This window comes from Chinchilla lanigera, unplaced genomic scaffold (assembly GCF_000276665.1).
Source record: "Chinchilla lanigera isolate Chin_1 unplaced genomic scaffold, ChiLan1.0 scaffold00030, whole genome shotgun sequence".
NCBI lineage: Eukaryota > Metazoa > Chordata > Mammalia > Rodentia > Chinchillidae > Chinchilla > Chinchilla lanigera.
Genome location: NW_004955431.1, coordinates 12,060,716 through 12,084,792, shown reverse-complemented (window position 1 = coordinate 12,084,792; position 24,077 = coordinate 12,060,716). Strand labels below are relative to the sequence as shown.

The window sequence follows — 24,077 nt, the reverse complement described above, 5'->3', positions numbered from 1 at the left end:
CCTTCTCTGAGGTAACCAGATTTGAGGCCCAGAGTATCAGAGATGTAGTCTTAATTCCGAGGAACAGGTTCTAAAATGATACACAAAATGAGAACAAAGAAAATACGCTTAAAAAAACCCAAACCACAATGAACATTATAAGTACATAGCGCCGGCGCGGCGATGAATTTTGTCTGCGAGGAGCGTCCGTAGTTTTGTCGTCATTACTTGGTTTACGCAGCCGCGACCGGTAGTGACGTCACGAGACCCCGAGTTAGCGGGAAAACTTGTCTCAGCGTTCCCGCTGCGGGTGCGCGCGCGGAACTTGCAAGCGTCGGGCCGCCCGGAACGCGAGCTGCCATGAGTCTCTGGGTGGATAAATACCGGCCCTGCTCCTTAGGACGACTGGACTATCACAAGGAGCAGGCAGCGCAGCTCCGCAACCTGGTGAGTGGGCCGCGGTTGCGACCGGAAAAGAAGAGCGCGGCGAGGGGCGCCCTGGCTCGGGGTTCCCGCCCGGAGGAGCCGCGCGGGTGAATGGGACGGAGAAAGTAACACCGGGAAGGCGGGCCCGAGGGCGGGGAGCGCGCTTGTACTTCTGAACGAGGGACGCTTCGCTCTGTCTTGTGGGCCGGGACTTGAAGTGAGAAAGTGAGCGAGTCGCAGTGACGGGTCCTGGGCCAAGAGCGAAGCCAAGGGAGCGGGCGGGGGGCGGCTGAAGTTCCTGTGGCGGGAGCGCGCAGCTCGTTCCAGGCACCCGGCTAACGTCGGGGAAGCGGTGCGGAGGAGCCGGAGCAGCACGTAGTGCGAAGGGGAGGGCGTGCAAAGGGAAGACAGGCAGGTGTTGAGGATCCAGTCAGTCCCTGCAGGGCAGGCGGGAAGCCACTGGAGGGCTGTGAATGGAAGGTGACATCCTCCGACTTTTTAACAGGCTTAAAAGTTCTTGTCATTACCTTCATTTGCTAGGAACATGTCGCATCTGCTAACACCCAAAGTCACTTCTAACTCTCCATTATGTTGTATTTTGCCGTCCTTGAGTTTAGTCCCATATGTATAATTTTTCCCCCTTCAGCGCGATGCCTATTTTTAGGGTGTGCTTTGATAAAAATGACGTTGTTTTGCAAACATCCAACTGAATCCTATAGGGAGTGGAGAGGAAAAAATGATCTTAAGGAAAATAAGGTCTTACAGACCGAAGAGTAGTACTTATATTATGCTGATGAAAATGGTTTTTGCTCAGCATTCTGGTCTTCGGATACTAACCTTCTTCAGAATTATAGATGCTATTATTAAGTGCTTTTAAAAGCTGAAAAATGTTATAAAGGACTATTTGTATATATGAAGGTCTTTAGAAGAGTTCATGTAAAAATTGAATTTTTTCATTTTTTAGTTCATTGATATTGCATGTATACTAATTTAAAAGAAATAGGTCCTCCAGGGTTGGTTTACAAAATGCCGGGTGCTTAAAAGTAACTTAGTTCTACCCAGAGCAGTTAGTTTAGTTGGACTATGGAAAACTATTTTATTCTTTTTTCAGGTGCAGTGTGGTGACTTTCCTCACCTGTTAGTCTATGGGCCATCAGGTGCGGGAAAGAAGACAAGAATTATGTGTATTCTACGGGAACTTTATGGTGTGGGAGTTGAAAAATTGAGAATCGAACATCAGACCATCACAGTAAGCATTTTACTTTAAGCTCCTTTCTTTATATATGGCAGACATTGTCAATCCTGGTCCTGTGTGCACTCTCACTTCCTCCAGTTGCTGACTCGACTAGCAGTTTCACAGATAATCCTAGTGTACTGTAGTGAGAGCTACAGATACGTAGATCTGACTACTATAACCAAAGTCCTTTATGTTAGGAAATTTGAGCAATAGCAGCTTTTGGGGAATACGTAGAATGCGAAAGTTGTTTCAAGTTACCTTAGGGAAATGAGTATTTCAGTTGGAGCTGGAAGTCAGATTTCTGAAGTTCACTGTTCTGAGAGCAGTAGTGGAAATTTTTTTAAAAAGTAAAAATGCTTTTGAAAAATTGAAACACAGAGTCAAGTGACTCCAAAGATGGAGCAAATAACTGGGAGAGAAAGCTTGAGACTGGGACACTGAGAGGCTTGATCTTACCCTGGCTGAGCTTCTGGTCTTACACCTGCCCTTTCCTCACAGATGATGTTTCAAATCCCGCTGAAATGTCTCCTTTCTAAAGTGCCTCTCTGACTCTGTGAGAATTAGTATTTCTTCTACAACCTGTAGTTTTTACTTTTTATAATACTTACTTTGTTTTGGCTATATTATATTTGTTTGTACTGCTTTTATTTTGATAAAAATTTGTTTTAAAATTATGTAGAAAGTGTATTGTTCTTACATCTTTCAAAGCCCCTGATAAAATGTCTTTTACACATGATGTTTTGGGGGAAAAATAAATGCTGAATATGGATTGTACTGCTATTGGTAGAATCTTTGGGAGGGTAAGTGGGTTTTAGGCTAATCTTGATTAGCTTGTGTGTAGACACATTGAGTTAACAAGTCAGTTGTATATTTCCTTGTAGAGATTCTTGTAATATACATAGGGCTAAATTTAAGAAGAAAAATGCAGGGTTTATAGGCAGAAAACTGTAGTATCTTACAGAAAGACAAAACACAAAGCAGATCAAATGTCAAGATGTAAGGCGTTCTCCTAGGATTGCTATTTAGAAATGTCTGGTTTCCCCAAATTGTAGTGTAAATGTCAATAAAATTTCAGTTACAATTAAATTCTTTTTTAATTATATGAAATGACCCGAAAGACTATATGGCAGAATACATTTCTGACTCTGCCTCAAGTAATTGTGAGAAATATCAATGGATTGGGGCTTGTGTTACAGGATATGAAGTCGTATTTTAGCCCTAAAACAGTATATTGGTATAATAGAGAATTTGGCTAGTGAACCAAGGAAGAGCCTAAAACTATGACCCGAGCATCTATTTCCAATCAGAAGAAACGGAAGAGCGAACAAAATGTACCAGCATAACTAGTCGTCTCTTGGGAGGAAAACAAACTTGAGTCTGTGTGACATACAATGTATAAAGATAAATTCTAGGTGAATTAAAGATTTAAGTGTTAAAATGAAACACAAAATATCTTAGAGTAAAATTTCTTAGACTGTATGAATTGCCTGTGATTCAAGAAAACCTTTTAATAGAAAATACACAAATGAGAAGAAATTAAAGAGATACTTGGATATATGTGAATTTTAAAAGCTTATATGACAGGATAAACCTAAACTCAATAGTTAAAGGAATGTGAAATTATTTGAAAGAAACACATTAGTGATTTCTACAAATTAACAACAGCAAAACAACATGGTAGAATGAAATAGCAAGTATTCATAGGAGAGAAATGCCAGTGAACATCTGTAAACATCTTTAGGATAGTCGAGCAGTGTGAGTCTCTTATATAGTCAAACTAGCAAAAATTGAGAGTCGTAATTAAAACTACTACCAGTAGAAGAGGTTGCTATTGGAAAGTGACTTGTTGGAACTTTTTTGAAAACAGATTAGTTTATACATATTCACAAGCAGACAGCAGAAAAAATACCTGTTAGAACGACTAGATTGGAACATCCATCATACAGGTTGATACAGAGCTATGATGGTATACTAGTTGTCTGAGAGGGATTGCCATGATAGATTGTTAAGTAGGAAAGGCAAAACACAGGTGTATGTATGTGCTTTTCTTTTTTGTTACTTTTTTATAAGAAACACTGACAATAAATATTTATTTATTTATTTATTTATTTTTAAAATATTTATTTTTGTGTTAACATGAAAAAGACCATGAAAGCACATATGCACATTGTTTATAATGGTGATTTGGTGATAATTGAGAATGATTTGGGGAATTTTGGAGATAAACAGAAGGAAAAAAAATAAGAACAGAATGCATGATATGACTCAGTTTATATATTATAATCATGTTAAGAATCAGATGTTAGACACGGTGGTGCATGCATATACTCCCAGCTACTTAAGAGGCAGAGACAGTAGGATAAATGAGTTTTGAGGCCAGCCTGGGCAACTTAGTACAGTAAAGCCCTATCTCAGAATAAAAAATTAAAAAGAAAATTAGTAATCCCTGTATTCTGGGAGGCTGAGGCAAGCACAGTCTGAGCAATTTAGGAACTTAATGAGACCCTGTCTCTCAAAAAAAAAAAAAAAAAAAACAGTCTGAGCAATTTAGGAACTTAATGAGACCCTGTCTCTCAAAAAAAAAAAAAAAAAAATTAAGAAGGAGAGATCTGGGGTTGTAACTTAGTACCAAGGCCATGGGTTTAATTCCCAGTACCATAAATGAATAAATAGGTTTGGAGATGTAGTTCAGTTCGAGGGTCTTTTTTCAATCCTCAGTGTTGGAAAAAAGAAAGGGGAGGATCGCGTTAATGGAGTTGCATTAATGATATCTCCAGTTTTTTTTTTAAGCATGCTTCAGTTGTTTATATGACTAAGTTAGAACAAGTGAAAATATATAGAGGGGAATAGCTGATAAATAAATATTGACTTCTTATTATTTTTGGTCCACAGACTCCATCTAAAAAAAAAATTGAAATCAGCACTATTGCAAGTAATTACCACCTTGAAGTTAATCCCAGGTAAACTGCTAAGTTTCTTAAAGAAAAAATGGATGGAAATAAACACTTAGACTTACTTTTTAAGATTAGAATCTGTGTGTGAAATAAAATCCTGCATATAGAAGCACAAAGAATAAAGTAGATTAATGTTGTTGCCCTCCTCAGAATATAGAGCCTAATGCTTTTACACATATTCTGTCATATAACTTTAGAAATCCATTTTTCTTGCTCTACAGAGCTCAGAAATCTTCTGTTATTGGTAAGTTTTGTTAAAGGATATGGACTTGTTGAATACTGACAAGGAAGGTGTAGACTAAAATGTGTGTAGTGTCTAGAGTAAATGTCCCAGAAAACTGCGTTGCAGATCTTTCTTGGTTACCCCAGTAGTTTGCTTTTTTGGTCAAAATTATAATAGTCTGTCGTTCATGTCTCTGTGCTTTTCATGTAGTAGTATCATGTAGACCCACTGTAAACTCATGCAGCAGCTGAAAAGTTGAGTAAAGCTTTAATGTTCTGTAGGTCCTGATATGTTCTTGGAGGCGAATGAAGGACTTTTTTTAGCTAAAGGCAACATTATGCTCAGTGGCATAAGGCAAAAGTAAATGTTCATTTTAAGATGATAGAGAAGACTGAATGGAGCAGGCAGAATAGAGGAGATTTTTTGCAGTACAGGAGATTGGAACCCATGAATTTTACACTGGGCTCTATCCCCACTTCCCTTTTTTAGGGTCAGGGACTCTCTAAGTGCTACATTTCTTGGCTGGGCTTGAATTTGCAGTCCTCTTGCCTCAGCCTCCCAGAGTGGTGAGATTGCAGGCGTGTATGTACACCATGCCTGGCAAAGGAATAGAGTTTAAACTAATGCGTATGTGGCAATCAGTACTAGGCACTGCGTGAGAAGCTCTATATGAGTCTCTCATTCAACTCCCTGCTAGCACCAGGTACAGGCTTCTTTAGACTCATTTGCTCTCAGGCCTTTATATAAATTGGGATAGAGATGAGGAATAGAAATTACATTTCTGTTTTGAACTATTTTTATATTTCGATAATTACAGATACTTGAGAAATTAGCTGTAATTAGGTATTTCTATAGTGGGTGCAGAAGTGTCAAAGTATTTACTAAATAGTTATTTAATTCTTGTTCTTTTTAAGTAACAGTAAACTTAATGTAAGAACATGTTTAGTGTTTTCTGTGATAATCCAACTGCAATATTGTTAATGTTTTTAATGACTAAAACATTTCGCTTTTAAAAGTTTATGATTATTTCTAGTTTTGGTCAGTATTTTAACCAGTTAAACATTCAGCATTTTTCTTACAATAACAAGAGGACATAATTGCTTTGTGTACATTTGCATATATGCATTATTACTCTTGTTTGCGTAGTGATGCTGGAAATAGTGACCGAGTAGTAATTCAGGAGATGTTGAAAACAGTGGCACAGTCACAGCAACTGGAAACAAACTCTCAAAGAGATTTTAAAGGTATGTGGTGAAAAGATGACTTGTGATGAGATTGCCGAGCACTCGTGCTCACTTACCTTTTACCTTTTTTTTTTTTTTTGAGTTTTTAAAATGAACAAGGTGTTATGATATCTGTGCTTATGAGAAAAGTCTAAGGAGATTCAATTTTATGGGAAAGATTACTGTGTTTAGTACTCATTTGATGTTTTAAGGCAAGATAAGTAATGAAAACACTTTATAACAAGAAATTACACAATTTTAAAATAATTGCTCTCATGCCCCAAGTTTCATGTTCATTATCAGCAGTTTCAGTGAACAGGAAGAAAATTAAAGTGAGGTCGCTAGTGAAGACAGCTTGGTGTGAAAGAGGATGCGGGCTTGTGTTCCCAGCAGCAGTGTTTGGGAGAGCTCACCTCTAACACTTATGCACACTGCACATAATTATCGTTAATATTTGTAAGTTTGAGAGGTAAAAATACTGTTTTGCATGTAATAATTTCTTTGGCAATGACTCAGTTTTGTGAGCTGGCTGTGCTTATTCTTAGCTTGTCTTTCCTCCATCTCAATATTTTAAAAATAAATTTACATTAGTGAATTTATTTTTTTATTGCTACAAATAAACTTTTTGTGTTTTTGAACATTTATATGGCAACTTGGTGTTTATAACTTAATTTTGTATCTTTCTGTAATATTAAGTTTTCTCATTGTCTATAATAATCTTTTCATAATTTCTTTTGGATTTTTCAGACATATCATAGGTGAATATAGGTTTTCTCTCTACCTTTACAGTGTGTATGGCTCTAAAATACTTTGGTTTGTCCAGTTACGTTGGCCAGAACTGCCAATATGCTGTTTGATGGTAGAAGAGACAGCAGATCCATGTCACAATTCTGGAAGGAAGCCTTAGGATTTTCCCAGATAGGGAGTTGCGTATGGTAAATTTGATCACAGTAACAAAGTTTTTATTACTTCTAATATGACTGCATGCTTAATTTTGTTTAATGCTTCTTTCACATTCATGGATATGGTTCTTTGATTTTTTTCTTGTATTGATTTCCTGGGTTATATTACTGGATTTTCTAATACTAAAACTGTTCTGCATTTCTCACGGGATCATTACATACTCTTGAAAAGAAAGTGCTGCCTCTGTGTACCGATTACAGCTTAGTCACAGTTGCAAGCATCACTACTCGAAACAAAGATAATGGTAAACTTGTAAATATTTAGAAAGTAGTGCGTTTGTATTCTTAATCTGTTATTATAAGAAGTATTAAAAATTTAAATTTTAATCAAAATTAATTGCTTCTAATTATAATTACAGACCTTTAATAAAATGTATTAGGGTCATTAAAAATACAATATTCCAAGGCTCAGTTACACTAACGTCACTAGAAACACTAAACATATTCTTGTATTGTTTACTGTTACATAAAAAAAGTAATATTTAGCATTTTAGAAAATATTTAGCTCTTATGACCCATAGTGATGTTTTGCTCGTCTCCTTTTTCTTATACTCTAAACTCAGTTATATCCTTTTCTATTAATCTTCTTTTTTCTAAGTGAATGAATTTTCAGTACTCTTAGAGACATTTTTCCTTTGTTCAAGACTCCTAAGAGTTGGCCCTTGTTTCATTTTCACAAAGCAAATAAAGTGTATGGCCTTGTGTCCTGAGCTCTTTTGTCTTTCCCTCTGCATTCTTTCATCTGTCTTTTTCCTTTTCTGCTCAGTTTGGATTTTGTTTCTGGGGTTTCTCATTGCAGAGAATTGATTCAGTAGGGAGCTTTGTTTCAGGATGTTGCTACTTTGCGTACCTCACTGCATCAGGGTTCCTTTGCTCTGTTCTATGATGGGAGCATATAGAATCTGCTTCCTGATTACAACTGCTGTTTTCACACTGCCCCATGATGATTTCCCCTGTTTACCTATGAGCAGTTTGGGGGTTTTCTTGACCTAACAGTTGTCAAAGATATGGTGGATTTCTATCATTCTCCGGAAGGAGACCATGTGAGTTTTTTGCAATTGCAATTGCTCCTTCTCCCAATACTTTTTTGTATTTGGAGTTCTTAGGCAGAACTTACCTTTAGTTTTGTCATAAATTTTTACACACCTTTGTTCTTGGAATCTTTTGTTCTGCTTCTTTTTATGGAAGGATTCAAATACTGCCGCTGGCATAGAAATAATTTGTTGATATAATGAAAAATACAAAAGTTAGATTCAGTTTCTGCGTACATACTATTCCTCGAATCACTTTTATACCCGTCCTGGATTGTGGCCAGAAGGAATCTTAATGTGTGTGTGCCCAGATGTCTCTATGCCTTTGTTGGCTACACCCCTTCCAGCAGCCTTTCTAAAGTATAGTCCTTTGAATATAAGATGCAGTGTAGTACTTTGTTGTTTTGGTAAATTTTAGTGCATATAAATAATAAATGCAGTGAATTCTGCAGAGGAGTACTTTTTAAACATCATTTTGCTGATTTTGTTTCTTTTGTTTAATTATAAAATGTTCAAGAATTTAAAAAATAAGTTATTCTTTCTGTATCAATAACTGTTACTTGCCCTCGCCGAAAAAGAGTGCTATGGGCTCTTCCTCTGAATAGTGAGAAGAAAGCAAAGAAGGCAAGTTAAAGGTTGAATGAGATAAAGTTTGTTTTGTTTCTCTTTGACTCAGTGGTGTTACTGACAGAAGTTGACAAACTCACAAAAGATGCTCAGCATGCTTTGCGCAGAACCATGGAAAAGTATATGTCCACTTGCAGATTGATCTTGTGCTGCAATTCTACATCTAAAGTGATAGCTCCTATTCGTAGTAGGTGCCTGGCAATTCGTGTGCCTGCTCCCAGCATTGAAGATGTAAGTTAAGTAAGACTTTCCAGAAAAAAACATCAGCTCAAATCCTCTGATCTGTGCACGTCCGTGACAGGTTTGTTTTTGTGAAAACAGTGATGCATCTCAGTAATTCTGGAGCAGTTATGGATAGACCTGGGTAAAAACCATTTTAGATGTACAAACCAATGTATATTTTAGTATATTTAGTATATCTTAGTGTACTTAGATATAAAATGTGTTCTCTTTAAACCATCTTTTACCTTAAACAAATATGATTCCATGAAAATAGATTTGGGGTAATTATTTAATGTCTTACTCCACAAGCTGAATTATTTGATCGTAGTGAAAAACACAAGGAGGTAGATTTGGAAAGGAGATGATGGGAGAATATGTAGTCCATAGGTAAGGAATCAAAGTTAGTCTGAAACAACAGTGGTACATAATTGTTTTTCATTATCATTAATGACTGTCAGTAAAAAAAATACTAAGTTTCACAATGAGCAACTTTCCTGCTGTTAATAGATTTTGGGAGATTTTGTACAAAATAGTAATGTGTGACATTGCCCTAGATACAGAATGGTAAAATATCTTTATAAGTTTTACTTATAAAAATGTAAGGAATACAGTTAAAAAGCTCTATAGGGATGTCAACAAATTGTCTTCAATAGGCTTTTTGACAGATTGCTTATTTTTTGTTAATTTGTAGATTTGTCATGTGTTATCTACTGTGTGCAAAAAGGAAGGTCTGAATCTTCCTTCACAGCTGGCTCAGAGAATTGCAGAAAAGTCCTGCAGGAATCTCAGGAAAGCTCTCCTTATGTGTGAAGCCTGCAGAGTGCAGCAGTGAGTGGAAGGCGCAGTTCCTGCAGTATCGTTCCGGTACATAAGCACACTAGTGTGGACTCACTGTGTTCTCCTGTCCCGTAGGTATCCTTTTACTGCAGATCAAGAAATCCCTGAGGCAGATTGGGAGGTGTATCTGAGGGAGACAGCAAACGCTATTGTCAGTCAGCAGACGCCACAGAGGTAACCAGTATAAGATGATGTTTAAGGTTCAGTCACTAAGATAGTATGAATAATGGCTGCTTTGTGTTAATATCATGGTATTGAGAGTGTAATTAAATCTTGAATACAAATGTGGAACTTTAAAAGAAAAGGTAGATTTAATTCCAGAAATTTAATGATCAGAACAGTTGGTGTATGGTGTCTTTTTTAAAGCTGTTACCATGTAAAAATTGAGTTTTTAGATAAAAGAAGTCTTGTAATTTTTCATTTTCCTTTCAGAATCTTAGGTGATTTAAAACATTACACATGACAGTGTGCCTAGCTTTCTCATATTAAAAAGAATTACAAGTTTGTAATTGATGCATAATGTGCGAGAAAGACCAGGTTAGTGAACTGTCCTTGAGCAGGAATTTCAGCTTTTTCGTTTGTATAATGAAGGTATTATTTTTATTACGCTGTCAGGTACACTTGTGTGTTTGCTAGGAAGAGCAAAATGCATTGAGTGATAATGGATTGAGAACTAGAGAACTCTACTTATGCTTGATGGCAGATTCTATTGGTAATTTGGTATATATCATTGGTATATATCAAATACTTCTTAGGAAGTGTTTATTTGCCTATTTGCTACAGCATTGTTTCTGTTTACTTCTCTGACTCTTGTTACTCAGTGGGGGCCCATACTGAAAACACACTAGTTACTTAATTTATGACAGTTTTGATTGAGAAAGGCAGTTGGACTTCTCCAAATAAGAAATGAAGTCTGAGGCCTATTAATTTTGGAAAATGTGGAGGTGGTTTCTCAGGGTCCCTAGAACACAGCCTTATCCTTATTGCCAGTCAGAACAGAGAGACCATCTTTGGATCTTCTTGAGCATTTAAGGGTACAGATGAGACTCAGTAGTACATCCACTAGAATTTAGCTTTTCTTTGGTTTAAATGAAAATAATGGGTAGAGGACTATATTGCTTTTCTCTATGGTTGATACATCTGATAAATTACAGTTTTAATAAGAGAGTCTTTAAAGGGATTGTAATATATATCTTTGACTGCCGTATAAATTGTCACAATAGTGATAGATAATGGGCACTTAGTACTTCCTTAGGGTGTACTACAAATTTTTATATTTCAGGTTATTTAGTTGAAAAACTCAGTTTTCAAAAGTGCCAAACTTTATAAGTAGCCACATAAGAGACCATGTTTTTAGGATAAAGTATATATTCTGTTTTGTTAATTGTTGTTACCAGTGAGGAAATTTCAGTGTTTAAGAGTTAAAATTCCAATAAAGCACATTTTAGGAGCTTTTAGTTCTTTCATTTACACTGCAGGTGACTTTCTGTTTTTGTTTTGATTTTAAAGAAGAAATATTGATACTAAGCTTTCTTACCTTTAAAGGAGTTTGGTATGTGTATGTAAATATTTGGAAACTATCAGGAGATATTTTTTAAATTTTACCTGATTATTACTTTGGCTAATTTTTCTAGTTGTTGCCACCATTTCCTCCAGTTCTCCTACTAAGTGTTAGCACCTCATAAGTGAACTTGCATAAGAAGTGGTGTTGCTAATTCTGTTTAAACTAGTAATTGTGATGATTGATTGCATTGTGTTACATAAGAAGAAATTTTGCTAATTTCAGAAAGCCTTTTGGCTGGCCAGAAATACTGGCAGATTGATGTCATTTTGGTCATTGGCCTATTTAGTGCCAAATGACTGTTGAGTTTTGATCCCTTAATTTTGCCTCAGTATTTGTTCTCTTAATTTTCATTTGATCTAATATGGTTATAATTTTCTCATTTGAATACTAGCTAATCCTTAGTGAATGATTTCACTGTTACCTCATTTAACTCATAAACGTCTTATGAGAAAAGTGTTACTATCTCTTTTCTAGAAAATAGGAAGATTAATTTGTTCAGGGACAGTAAGTTACTACGAGGCTGAGACAGTTCTAGAATAACGAAGTTTCTTAGAAGAGTAGATAGTCTTAATCACTTGCAACCCATCAAGAAATAATGAAACCAATATAGTCAGTTTAATATACATTAAGTTTTAGAAACAAAATTATATTAGAAATGAACTCAGACTAACATGAGACGATACCATGTATAATGTACATGCATAGTTATATCACAGTTGTATCTGAATTGCCTTTTGGAAATAAGCTATATCATATGTTAAAATATTTTATATTGTTTCATTTGTTTTGACTATTTATGCTTTATTAGTATCAGGTTTTATTTTTCCTTCTGAAAAATGTTGAGAGGGCCTAGGGTAAGGGGTTAAGGGCTCGGGGTTAGTTTGTTTGTTGAAATTTTTCCTTGTTTTCATCACAAAATAACAATTATTTTGTTTTATATAGACTCCTTGAAGTTCGTGGAAGGCTGTATGAGCTTTTAACTCACTGTATTCCTCCTGAGATAATAATGAAGGTAACCCAGTTCCAGAACTTGAATTGTTTGTTAACTGTAAAATTCAGATTTTTGCTTGTGATCACAGGGCTTTTAGAAGATACACTGTCACTTCTTTCTCTCTGCCTCAGTAATTCCACAGCCTGGATAACAAAGACCATGTCTTGAAAAAAAAAAATCCAATTTATGTACCTGACTTACTGGAGCATCATAGGTTAACCACACAGTACATTGACTATAACAGTGATGTCGAACCTTTTAGAGCCTTTAATTATAACAAACAGCCGTGTGCAGCATGTGCGCCAGAGGTTCACCACCTCTGGTGTAGAATATTGGTTATTTACCGTAGTGATTGTGTGAATGATGAAAACTACAGTTTGCCCCCAGCGTCTTAAGAGAGTACTGTGTATCACTAACCTTAGAAAAGATCAAAATTCAAAATATGAATTCTTTGAATGTATATTGGCTTCTTACCATCATAAAGGCCAGAAATTTTTAAGTTAGACTATCATAAGCCAGGGACCTTCTGTATTTGCAGTTTGGAATATGGTAGGTCACCACCACATTTTTATATTTTACAAGTGAGAAGATTTTTGGTTTTGAATTAAGGGTATTCGTTAATATACAAGAGAGTTCTCTAATACTGTATATATAAAAAACATACTTAAGTTATATTTTGGGGGGTACTGAGAGTAATAAAGCATGTGTGGCTAATTTTTAAAATGGTTACCTTTTAAGTTGCTGGTTATTGTTCTGCAGGGCCTGCTCTCAGAACTTTTACATAATTGTGATGGACAACTGAAAGGGGAAGTAACCCAGATGGCAGCTTATTATGAACATCGCCTACAGCTGGGTACCAAAGCCATTTATCACTTGGAAGCATTTGTAGCCAAATTTATGGCGCTTTATAAGAAGTTCATGGAGGATGGATTGGAAGGCATGATGTTCTGATTTCAATAAGTGATTCTTCAAAATATTTTTCAGAATCAGCATCTCCATACAGTTTATATTGGGAGAGCCTTGCATAAAATAAACTAACTACTTAGTCATGTCTTATGTGTGTTTTTTTTTTACGTAATGTTTCTTCTGTGAACTACTGATTATTACCTTTTGTGTTAAATAATTGTTCTTAAAGTATTTAAGTATATTGAAAGGACACAATTAGAAACTAAAAAGTCCAGGAAAATGACTGATGTATTTTAAACATTTGTTCTTCAAACATACATTGTATGATCCATTTTCTTCTGTCCAATCTCTCATCCACTGAAGGAAATTTACACATAAAGATTATTTTCTATCCCTACAGAGGTACATTTTTTGCAGAGAATTTAAGAATTCTGAAACATCACAGCATGAGTATATTTGAGTGATTCAGATGAGTATCAGTCACCAAGAAATGCTTGGACACCTGAAGAATATTCATGTTTGACCATTTCTTGATGTCTTGGTTTTCATTTTGTAGTTTTGCAGTTGATCAGGTAGATGTATGTGGGAGCTTATCCTTGGTCTCATATTGTTCTTAAATGTCCAGGATTTCTCTGTTTAATTTCTGATATCTTGAACCAGGCCTATACCTTTAGACTAGGGAAAGTATGTATAGGTTTTCCTTTTTGAATCAATGAAGTCTGTAGATTTCATCCAAAGAAGTTACATGTTTCCCTTGTTGCTTGTACTAAGTCAGATCTATTTCTGTGACCATAAGCAGCCTTTAATGTGTAAAGCTACAGTTTTTACTGACTGAGGGCTATGGTTTAGGTTTGGTTTTAGTGTGTACTCCAAGGGTTCATGTATTGAAATTTAATCTCCATTGTGAAGTATTTTAAGAGGGGGGAAACAATTCACAGTGATGTTTAGAGGTGGGGCTTTAGGGAGGTAATTAGGATTAGGTAGGGTCATCAGAGTGGAGCCCCCTGTATGAATTACTGGTGACTGTAAGGAGAAAGACCAGAAGATTTCCAAGACAACACAGTTGGTCCCTGTCCCTTATCATGTGATACCATGTGCTGCCTCAGGATTCTACCAGCACGGAGGTCAAGACTCCTTGATCTTGTACTTTCAGAACCATGAGTTCATTCACTAAAGTTACCAAGGCACAGATAATTTTGTTATAGTAGTGAAAAGCAATGGATTAACACAAGTGACAGCTGCGTGTTTGCATCACCAGGAATAGCAGACCATAGTCGTCCTATTTTTACCCAAAGCTGAACAACTTTGAAGAGTAAACATTTTTCAGCATGTTGTCTGACCTTGGTCAATTTTTACTGCTGTAGAGTACCATTTTTTTGACGATGTTTTTCATATTTGGACTTCGCTGTGCATGAAAATCACCTCATATCTTATTGTTTTTACTAGTAGAAATACATCTTCACTGATTGTCTTTCACTGCATTTTTTAGATTCACATTTCAGTTGGCTATTATATTCCTTTAGCCTGAAAAAATACCTTTGGCAATTCTCATACAGCAGGTGATGAATTTGAATTTTGGAGAATTGTTTTGGTCTAATATATTTCTATTTGTGTTCTTTTTTAAAAAACACTTTTAATGGATTTAGAATTTTGGTTTGACAAGTATTTTTGTTTCACCTTTTTGTTTTTTCTATATACACTTTGTTTTGACTTCTGAATTGCATTATTTCTGAAGAGATCTATCATCATTCTACTCATTTTCCACTATATTTTCTTAAATTTTACTTTCTATAGTTACTTTTAAGATTTCCAGTTTCTTTGATTAGTTTTGGGTTTGATTGTTATATATCTCAGTGCGATTTTTCTCTGTGTTTTTCCTATTAAACTACCTTGAGTTTATTGCACTTCTGGATTTGTGAGTTTCTGGATTTGATCAAATTGGGAAAAGTTTGGCTGTTTTCTTCCAATGTTTTTCTGTGCCCCCTTCTGGACTCTAGTTGCATCTCTACTTGGTAAAGTCCTGCAAGTCTACCTCTCTGGACAACTTTACAAAATCTCTGACTTACTATTTTTATAATTCAGTGTACATAACAATTTTTTTCCTCAGGTTTAAAGTTGTCCAATATATATCACAAGGAAAACTCATTTGTTTGGGTTTACTTGAATTGAGTAATAATACTTAAATGTTACTTCCAAAGTACATACAGCACCCTAAATCATGAAACACATCCCTTAGAAAATAAAAAATACCAACTTTGAAAGCTATTTTCTTTCCCAAGTAAAATATATTTCTTTTTTGTTTTTTAACTTGATGAACTAAATTCCGTTAGCTGTGTGTGTCTGGTTTCTTTCCTATTTACAATTCCCATGGAAATCTGGAACATTATTACACGATGTTATTTTGATCATGGTTTATAAGACTGAACAGTTAAATACCTTCTTTTGCATTAGTGCTCCCTATAAATTTTTGCTTCTCTCTGCCTAATGCTGATTTACAAACACTGTGTGGTAAATTACATGGCTTGGTACCTTCTGTAGTAGTTATTTTGATTGCTTATTTTGATTATATTATATATTATACAAGCTATATATACTACTTCTATAGTAGTTATTTTGGTTGCCCCTGGATGTTGCCTTCTCTTTAATATAGAAGCATAAGAAGCCTTGGTTCAAGAACTTCAAGAATTTTAAGTTCTTGAGCAACTATGCAAAGTAATCACTAGCTGTAGGCTTGTAAAGAACTTTACACCGCTTTACCAGGATAACATTAAGTACCTTTATGTGAGGTAGTCTTCCAGGTTCTTTATAGGCTTTCTCATTTAATTCTAACAGGCTTTGTGCTAGACACTATCCTATTTTATATATAAGAAACTGGCTTCAGACAGCTGAGCATAGTCTTCACCCTAATAAATTCACAATTACCAACCAAGAAATAGGCGCTCAGCACTGCCCAAACAAACTTACACATTTGTCTAATCAAGTTTCCACAATGCCTCTTTCAAAACTTAATTTGGAAGAGATAACCTTACCTCTTTATCAGCCAGCTGGCAAAAGCAAATCTGTATGCATTCCATATTTGCGTGTCTTCATTTGTATGCACCTTAGGTTCCTGTACCTACATTTGTATGCATCCTGTCTTCTGATACAATAGTGAAATCTGTTCATTTTCCATTTTTAGCCTAATCTGTCCACTGGTGCCTTGGATTCTACTAAATTTTATCTTGTCTCAAAAAACCTTTTACTGTCCTCATATTTTCAGCCTCTACTTCATAACTGCATGATTTCTTTGATTTTGATTTTCATACTAAAGTTTCCAACAAAATTTTAAAAACTGACATCATCAATATTTTGTGATGAACATGTAGCTGTAGTTGGTTTGTTATATAGCTGACCTTTCACCCATGGTTTTATAGTTTTGTAGTTTTGATGCCCATCAAAATGAGTTACAGACATCAATACATTTCTTCTCAAGCTTATTAGCATGCACATTAGCTACTTTAATAAGGCACGAGAAATACGTAAAAATCTTGAAGCAGGGAAATTGTTTATATTCACAGAAGAAATGATTTCCTACCTAGCAGATGAACAATTTCTTTAATAAGTGATACTAAGAAGGCCACAAGATATATAATTAATATGCAATGATTGTATTTTTGTATAGTAGTAGTAAACTATTAGAAAAAGTTTAACTGGTTGAATTTATAACTCAACAAAAACCTAAAGTACATCATAAGTTTACTATTACTCGACCTGTACATTGAAGAACATCCCTAAAAAGGCCCAAGTGAATAGAGAAGGGTAACAGATCTAAAGCTAATACGTCAGTCCCATCTCCCATTGTGTGCCATGTAGCAAAGATCATCATTGTGCCAAACAATCAGAAATGGTCCAAACACTTCTGCTCACTGCATCTTGGGCTACAGTTTTACCCATTGCCTGAGCCTAGTGAAATAGCGCACACTGAACAAATTATATGAGACTAGCTTGTTATAGCAAAGGACAGAAGAAGCCTACTGTAAGCTAAGTCTCCAAGGCTCAGACAAGTTGTCCAGGATGGGTGGTCTCAACTGTGCATGGCCCACTTGCACCGTAGCTGATGGACCCTGAAGGGCAACCCATGCCAAATTACATATTTCACTTTTAATAGTCCAGTGGCTTTTAAGTACTTAAATATTGTACAGCCATCATCTCTGGAACTCTTCATCTGTCAGAGCTGAAATATTGTACCTGTTAACAAACAGCCTCCAAAACTTTAACCACCATTCTACCTTCTGCTTTTGTGAGTACTATTAGTATGTCATAAGTAGAATCCTGTAACATTTTTGTGGTTGGTTTGTATTGTTTAGCATAATTTCTGTGTTGCAGCTTGTGTCAGAATTTTTGTCCTTTGCAAGACTAATACTCTAATACACGTTGCCTATTCATTCATCTGTCAATAATCACTTGGTTCCTTCTACGACCCAGCTGTAAGTAATGCTTCTGTGACTAGGAGTACGAATATCTCTCGGCGACCTTGCTTTCAATTCTTTTGGTATGTACCCAGAAGTAAAGTTACTTGACACTGTAGTGAGTCTACTTTCACTTTTTTTGTCATTGTTAACTCCCATTGTTTTTTACGGTGGTTATATAATTTATATTCCCACTAACAGTACACAAGAGTTTCACCTTCTCCACATCTTTGCTAATATTGTCTAAATGTTCTCATCTAAATTTATTTTCAGTAGTAGCCACTTTAGTCTATGTTAGGTGGTATCTTTCTGTAGTATTAGCATTTTTCTAATGATTTGTGATACTGAGCATCATTGCATGTGTTTATTGGCCATTTTAACATCTTATTTGGATCAGTGTGTGTGTTTTAAGTATCACATCCATTTGTAATTTGTTGAGTTGTATTCTATGTTCTATACATTGAGTTATATTAGTTCTATATTCTATATATGTCTTACCAGATATATGCCTTATCAATATTTTCACCCATTTTGTAGGCTGCCTTTTTTACCCTGTTGATATTGTCTTCAGTTTTTTAATTTGCATGAAGTCCCTTTTGTCTGTTTTTCTTTTGTTGCTTGTATCTTTTGAGTCACTTGTTAAAAAAATCATTACTAAATCCAGTGTGGTACAACTTCTGCCTCTTGTTTTCCTCTGTTTTGCTGCAGTTGTAGGCTTCATATTTAGCCCCTTGAGCCACTTTGACTTAATGTTTGTATGTGAGGTTAGGTAGAAGTCCAGCTTCATTCTTCTGCGTGTCTATCAATTTATACAACATTTAATAGAAAGTTTTTTTTCCACGTTCAGTAACCTTGGCACCTGTCTTACTTACTTTTCTCACCATTAAAACACAATACCCAACACCTGCAAGTTAAAGGAGGAAAGGTTTGTTTCAGCTCACTGCAGAAGTTTTTGCTTCATAGTCGGCTGGCTCCAAGGCATGGTGGCATGCTGAAGGGCATCACAGAAGAGAAATAGTTCATGGCGTGCCAGGCAGAAGGCAGCAAAGCGGTGAAGCAGCAAGCTTGCCTTTCCCTTTTATCCTACCCAGGCCACAAGCCTTTTGGTTGGTGCCACCCGCACTCAGGGTGGGGCATCTGTCTTCAGCCACAGCCAGAACTATGCTAATTCCAGGAAGTGTACTAATTTAGTACCACTCATCCTTAATTCCAGTATCACACATCCTAAATCCAGCCAGCTCCAGAAAGCCCCACCTATGAGTGATGAGGCTTTGGGGGTTCATCTAGATACAACCCATAACAACATCCTGTTTTTTTTTTGTTTTTTTAAGTTTTGATAAATACACAAAGCATACACTTTACCATATTAACCATTTTAAGTGTACAATTTGTTGGCATTAACTGTATGTTCACAGTATTGTGAAGTCAGCATCATCCTGTAAAACCTCTTTTTCATCTTGCAAAACAGTATACTGAACAATTCATTTTACTTTCTGTCTCTGAATTTGTTAGGTACTTCATATAAGAGTAGTCATGTAATATTTGTCATTTTACGACAAGCTTATTTCAGTTAGAATGTTCTCAGTCAATGTTTTCTGCAGTTTGACCAATAGGCGTAATGTGATTTTCTTTGTAATCGTCCTGGTTGGTGTTCATTGAACATTTTAGATATACATTTATGTCTTTCACTAGATTAGGCATACTTTCAGTCATTATTTTACCAATATTTTCCTACCCCATTTTCTCACTGGGAGTCAAATTCTACACATATTTGAATTTTCCCATTGTGTCTGTGTCTTAAATTTCTTAGATGTTTTTGACTGTTCTTAAGGTTCAGTAACTTCTATAGCTTCATCTTTACTCTCCTAGTCAGACCATGCAGTGACTTCTTCTTCAAGGACTATATTTTTCACTTCTAGAGTTTTCATTTACATCCTATTAGCAGTGTCTGTTTCACTGCTTGTATTTTCTATAGTTTCATTCATTATGTGAATACTTTTATTTACATCCTGGACCACATTTATAGTTGCTGTATGAAATTCCTTTTCTGTGAATTGCACTGTCTAAGTTCTTGAGGGTGTAGTCTATGTTAGTTTTCTTTTCTCTTCATAGCAAGTCATGTTTTTCTACTTTGCCTGTGGGGGAGTTTTGAATTGTATCAATGGTTGTGAATGGTTCAGCCATGTAGGATTATGAAAGTACAGAGTTAGGATTCAAGCACTGTTCTTCTCTTTCTTTTTTCCTGGGATCGTTCCTGTTGTGTTGTAATAACTCTGGCCACCCTCCTGTTTTGGTTCTTTTATGCAGTAAGCATATAGGATTTTTATAAAAATTTTAGCTGCACCTATAATTGCTGTGGCCTGTCCTCAGGCTAAAAGCCCTAAGAATTAAAAACCTCTTTCATGGTCTGTCTACCTTCCAGTTGTGGACTCCTTTCCAGTTTCTACTTGTTTTTTCTTATCTTTCCATTAGTTGATTTTTACACTTAGCTCAGTTTATGATTGTTATCTGGTGGAAAGGTTGTCAGTTGTGCCAAGGCAAAAATTTCTCCTTGTTTTGTAAATGTGTAAGTCTCTAATTTATACACACACATACTCATATACCACACATTCCCATCTCGGGCTCATTACACATTTCTAAACAATGAGTTTTTCTCATGTTCACTATATTTTTTCACTTATCAAATTATTTCAATCTGGTTTTCCTTCCTATAACTAAAAAAAAAATCCAGTTTAGTCTTAAAGTCAGGGATATGTGTGTATATATCCAGTGAATTTCCCCTCGGTGTTTGATGGACTTTTAGTGTATTAGTCTGCTTTAAATCTCTCTTCCCATGACTTCCTTGAGACAAATGCTGTTTTGTATTTTGTCATTTGTCTTTGGCTGTTCACTTTACAGGCTTACTTGTACTAACAAGCGTAGACTATGGCTTTATCCTGTACACTCTGCTCGTAAGATTCTTTCTTGGTTGACCTTTGCCGTACTCAAAGCTTCACATGTCACCTATTGGCTGATAGCTGCATTTATGTTGGTGCAGCTTTTGTCTGAATTTTACATTTATACATTTATACACAGATACTTCAAAGTTCAGAGGTACTTCAAAGACATCTGCAACTGAATTGTCCTACACTTTGAGCCTTTGATCTAGCACAAGCAGATCTTTCTTGGTGTGCCTTTTTCAGTGTTTCTAATTTTTTTTTAAATTCTTCATGTTCTACAACAGTGAGAATTTCCTAAAGTTCCTTTTAAATTTCTAAATTTATTAAATGACCAGTTTAATGTCTATGTCTTGTTCCCGTGTTCCTTTTCCCACCCTACTCTGCTCTGTGAAGCAACTCAGTTTTGAGTTTAAAAATAATGTTGTTATGGTTTGTGTCTGGATGTCCCCTTAAAGCCTCATGCAGTTGTGGGGCAGGCTTCTAGAGTTTATGATTGATTCATGGTCCAGTGTTGGGATTATGGGCGTGAGTGCTAGTGTATACTACCTGCCCTGCAGTGGGTAGTTTGCGGTTTGCATACAGTGTAAGGGAGGGAAAGAGGCTGCTTGCCACAGCTCCTCCCTTTTGCTCTTGTTGCTTTTGCTATCTTCTGCCTCTATGAACTGTTGACCTCTGCCATGTGCCACTCTGCCTTGGAGCCAGCCAAGTGTGGACTGAAACCTCCACAAACTGTGAGCTAAATAAACCTTTCCTTCCTTAATTTTGAATGTCAAGTATTTTGTCCCAGCAATGAGAGAAAAGTAACTGAGACAAATGTACATGCTGATAATTTTCACATACAGACATTAGGTGTTTTTCTTAATGTTAAAAGTTCAGCCACTTTTTTGTTGTTGGTTTTTGGTTTTTTGAGACAGGGTCTTTCTATGCAATCCAGGCTGCCCTTGGATTCACTATGTAGCCCTTGAATTTGTAGTGGTCCTGCTGTCTCAGCCTCCTGGGTGCTGGCATTACAGATGTGCACCACCTTGCCCTGCAAAAGTTCAGCCACTTAGAGTTTAAGCAAGTCAATGAGTTTTTCTATTAAACAAATTACTCTTGTCAGCCTCTTGCCTAGGCCAATGCACGACTATTTAGGGTAGAACTTTGGGGTAATTTGACCCCTTCTTCTTTTTTTTTTTTCCACACTGAGAATTAAACTCAGGACCTTATGCTTGCCAGGCAGGCACTTATGCCACTGAGCTATATCCCCAGTCTCCCCCCTTCTATTTTATTACCACTAATTTGCCATACTGTGGTCACTTTTTCATACCTATAGATACTGATTTAATCTCCTGGTTTCTACCAAGTGATATATATATATCACTGTGGCCAAATGAGCTGTAAAATGCAAACTATATGAACTGATGGTTAGGCTTTATTTAGGTGGTGTAACAGATTAACAAAAATCACACAGAGTTGTAATTGTTCAAAATACAGCTAATTCTGCATTTAAAATCTGTAATTCATACTCAGCAGCCTAAGTAATCTAGCAACTCATTCCTATGCCAGAGATACCTAGAGATATAAATAGTAGAATTCAGACCACCAAGTGTAACTTCTACTCATTTATTTCTTTAGAAAAGTATTTATTGGGCTGGGGATATAGCACAGTGGCATGAGTGCTTGCCTGGCAAGTGCAAAGTCCTGAGTTCGATTCCCAGTACCAAAAAAAAAAAAAAAATTATAGAGCACTTCACCTTGTGCCTTCTTCCTTTTTAAAAAAAAATTTATTTTTATTTTTATTTTTTTAAGGCCCTAGGGCTTCAGTAGGATAAATCTAACATCACCTTTCTCTGTTCAGTTTATATTCTATTATAGTGAGCTAGATGATAGACTGGAAAATAGGTAAAATATATGTCAGGTGTGCTGTGGAGGTAAAGAATTGTTTTTGATAGAGTTACATAGTAATTAACCCAGTCAGGCAAACTGAATAGTATGTACAAGACCTGAGGCAGGAAATAAGGCCAGTGAAGTGATTGAGTAAGTGGGAAAATGGCAAAAGATAAGACCACAGGTACGCTGAATTGCTGAAGTGTGGAGTGGAGTAGGTCTAGATCATCTAGGGTTTTTGTGTGCTTGCCAAGGCTTAACGGCTGGCTCTCTGGGGAAAAACGTCAATAGTAAAATGCCCTGATGGGTAGTATTTGTGACTCTTATGTAAATATTCCTGTTACTGGGCAAGTACCTGGCGCCTGACCCTTAAAGGGGGAAGAGTTTGGTTTGGCTCAGTTTCAGAGGTTGCAGTCCATGGCCAACTGGCTTCATAGTAGGAACAGCATAGCAAAGCACATGGAAGAGAAACGCTGCCTCACTCATGGCGTGTTGGAAGCTGAGAGCAAGGGGAGAAGTCAGGGGGAAGAGCAAGGGACAGGATGTAGTTGCAAAGGTCACAGCCTGTCACCCACTTCCTGTAACGAGGTCCTACCTCCTAATAACCCTTTCAGCTCTAACCCCACGGTACAGTCCCTTCTCCGGAAGCCTCTTAATCTAATCACGCTGACCACCAAGACTAAACAGCACAGATATGAAAAGTTAGCAGTCAGTTGCTGAGCTGATATAAACTTCCTCTAGGACACCACAGATGAATCATTAGAAAGACTATTTTCTCTAGTGAACAGAAGACAGTAAAGGGTATGAGACTGATGACATGATCAATTTTATGTTTTAACAGAATCAACCCAACTCCTGGATTGAGTGTATTAATGTTCATATAAGCTTTCAAATGCAAATTCGTGGCTTATGTTTTCTTTGATTTACGTATTGTTGCTTTGCATATTGTGTTAAATTATTTTTTATGTGTCAATATTGACAAATTTAAAGATATCCCATAAAACATGAATCTATTTTCTTAGAAAATTAGAATATTTGACATTATCTTATGCCATTAACTGGTTTTAACTGTTTTTATTTATTTATTTATTTATTTATTTATTTATCTGTTTATCTATTGAGATAGGATCTTACTATATAGTTTAGGCTGCCCCTGGACTCACTAACTGTAGCTCAGGCTGACTTCAAACTTGCAGCAATCCTTCTGCCTCAGCCTCCAGAGTGCTGGGATTACAGGCGTGGGCCACCACAGCCTGTCTGTCATCTTATTTAGTGTGTTTTGCATTTTTAACCATCCACCTGCACAGTGTTTTGTTTACCTGTTTGTTTATCAATTGTAGAGGTGAAAAAAGTGAACTTTTTTTTATAACCAATTTTCTTATAAAAATGGCAGCAGGGTTTGATGTGGAAACTCATACCTGTAATCCAAACTACTACAGATGGTGAAGCAGAAGGACGGAAAGTCCAAAGATAGCTTGGGCATCTTAGCGAGACTCAAAATAAAACATGAAAAAGGCTGGGGATAAAACTCAATTATAGATTATGCTTGGGTTCAATCTTCAAAACAGAAAATAGAAAAAAAACTGGTGGTTGGATGAGAGGTGAGAGAAGCTTATTTGATTCAAAAAAAAATGAGCAA

The 24,077-nt window shown here is 36.3% G+C and overlaps 1 protein-coding gene across 1 annotated transcript; it reads left to right on the top strand.

The window, feature by feature from the left end:
- The first annotated feature begins 222 nt into the window (after positions 1-222).
- Rfc3 (replication factor C (activator 1) 3, 38kDa) lies at positions 223-13,328 on the top strand. Its single transcript, XM_005387702.2, has 9 exons — positions 223-426; positions 1,517-1,654; positions 4,535-4,602; positions 5,966-6,063; positions 8,712-8,893; positions 9,576-9,712; positions 9,797-9,895; positions 12,228-12,297; positions 13,036-13,328. Exons 1-9 carry the CDS (start codon positions 340-342, stop codon positions 13,225-13,227), a joined length of 1,071 nt encoding a protein of 356 aa, XP_005387759.1. The 5' UTR covers positions 223-339; the 3' UTR covers positions 13,228-13,328.
- Positions 13,329-24,077: the final 10,749 nt, after the last annotated feature.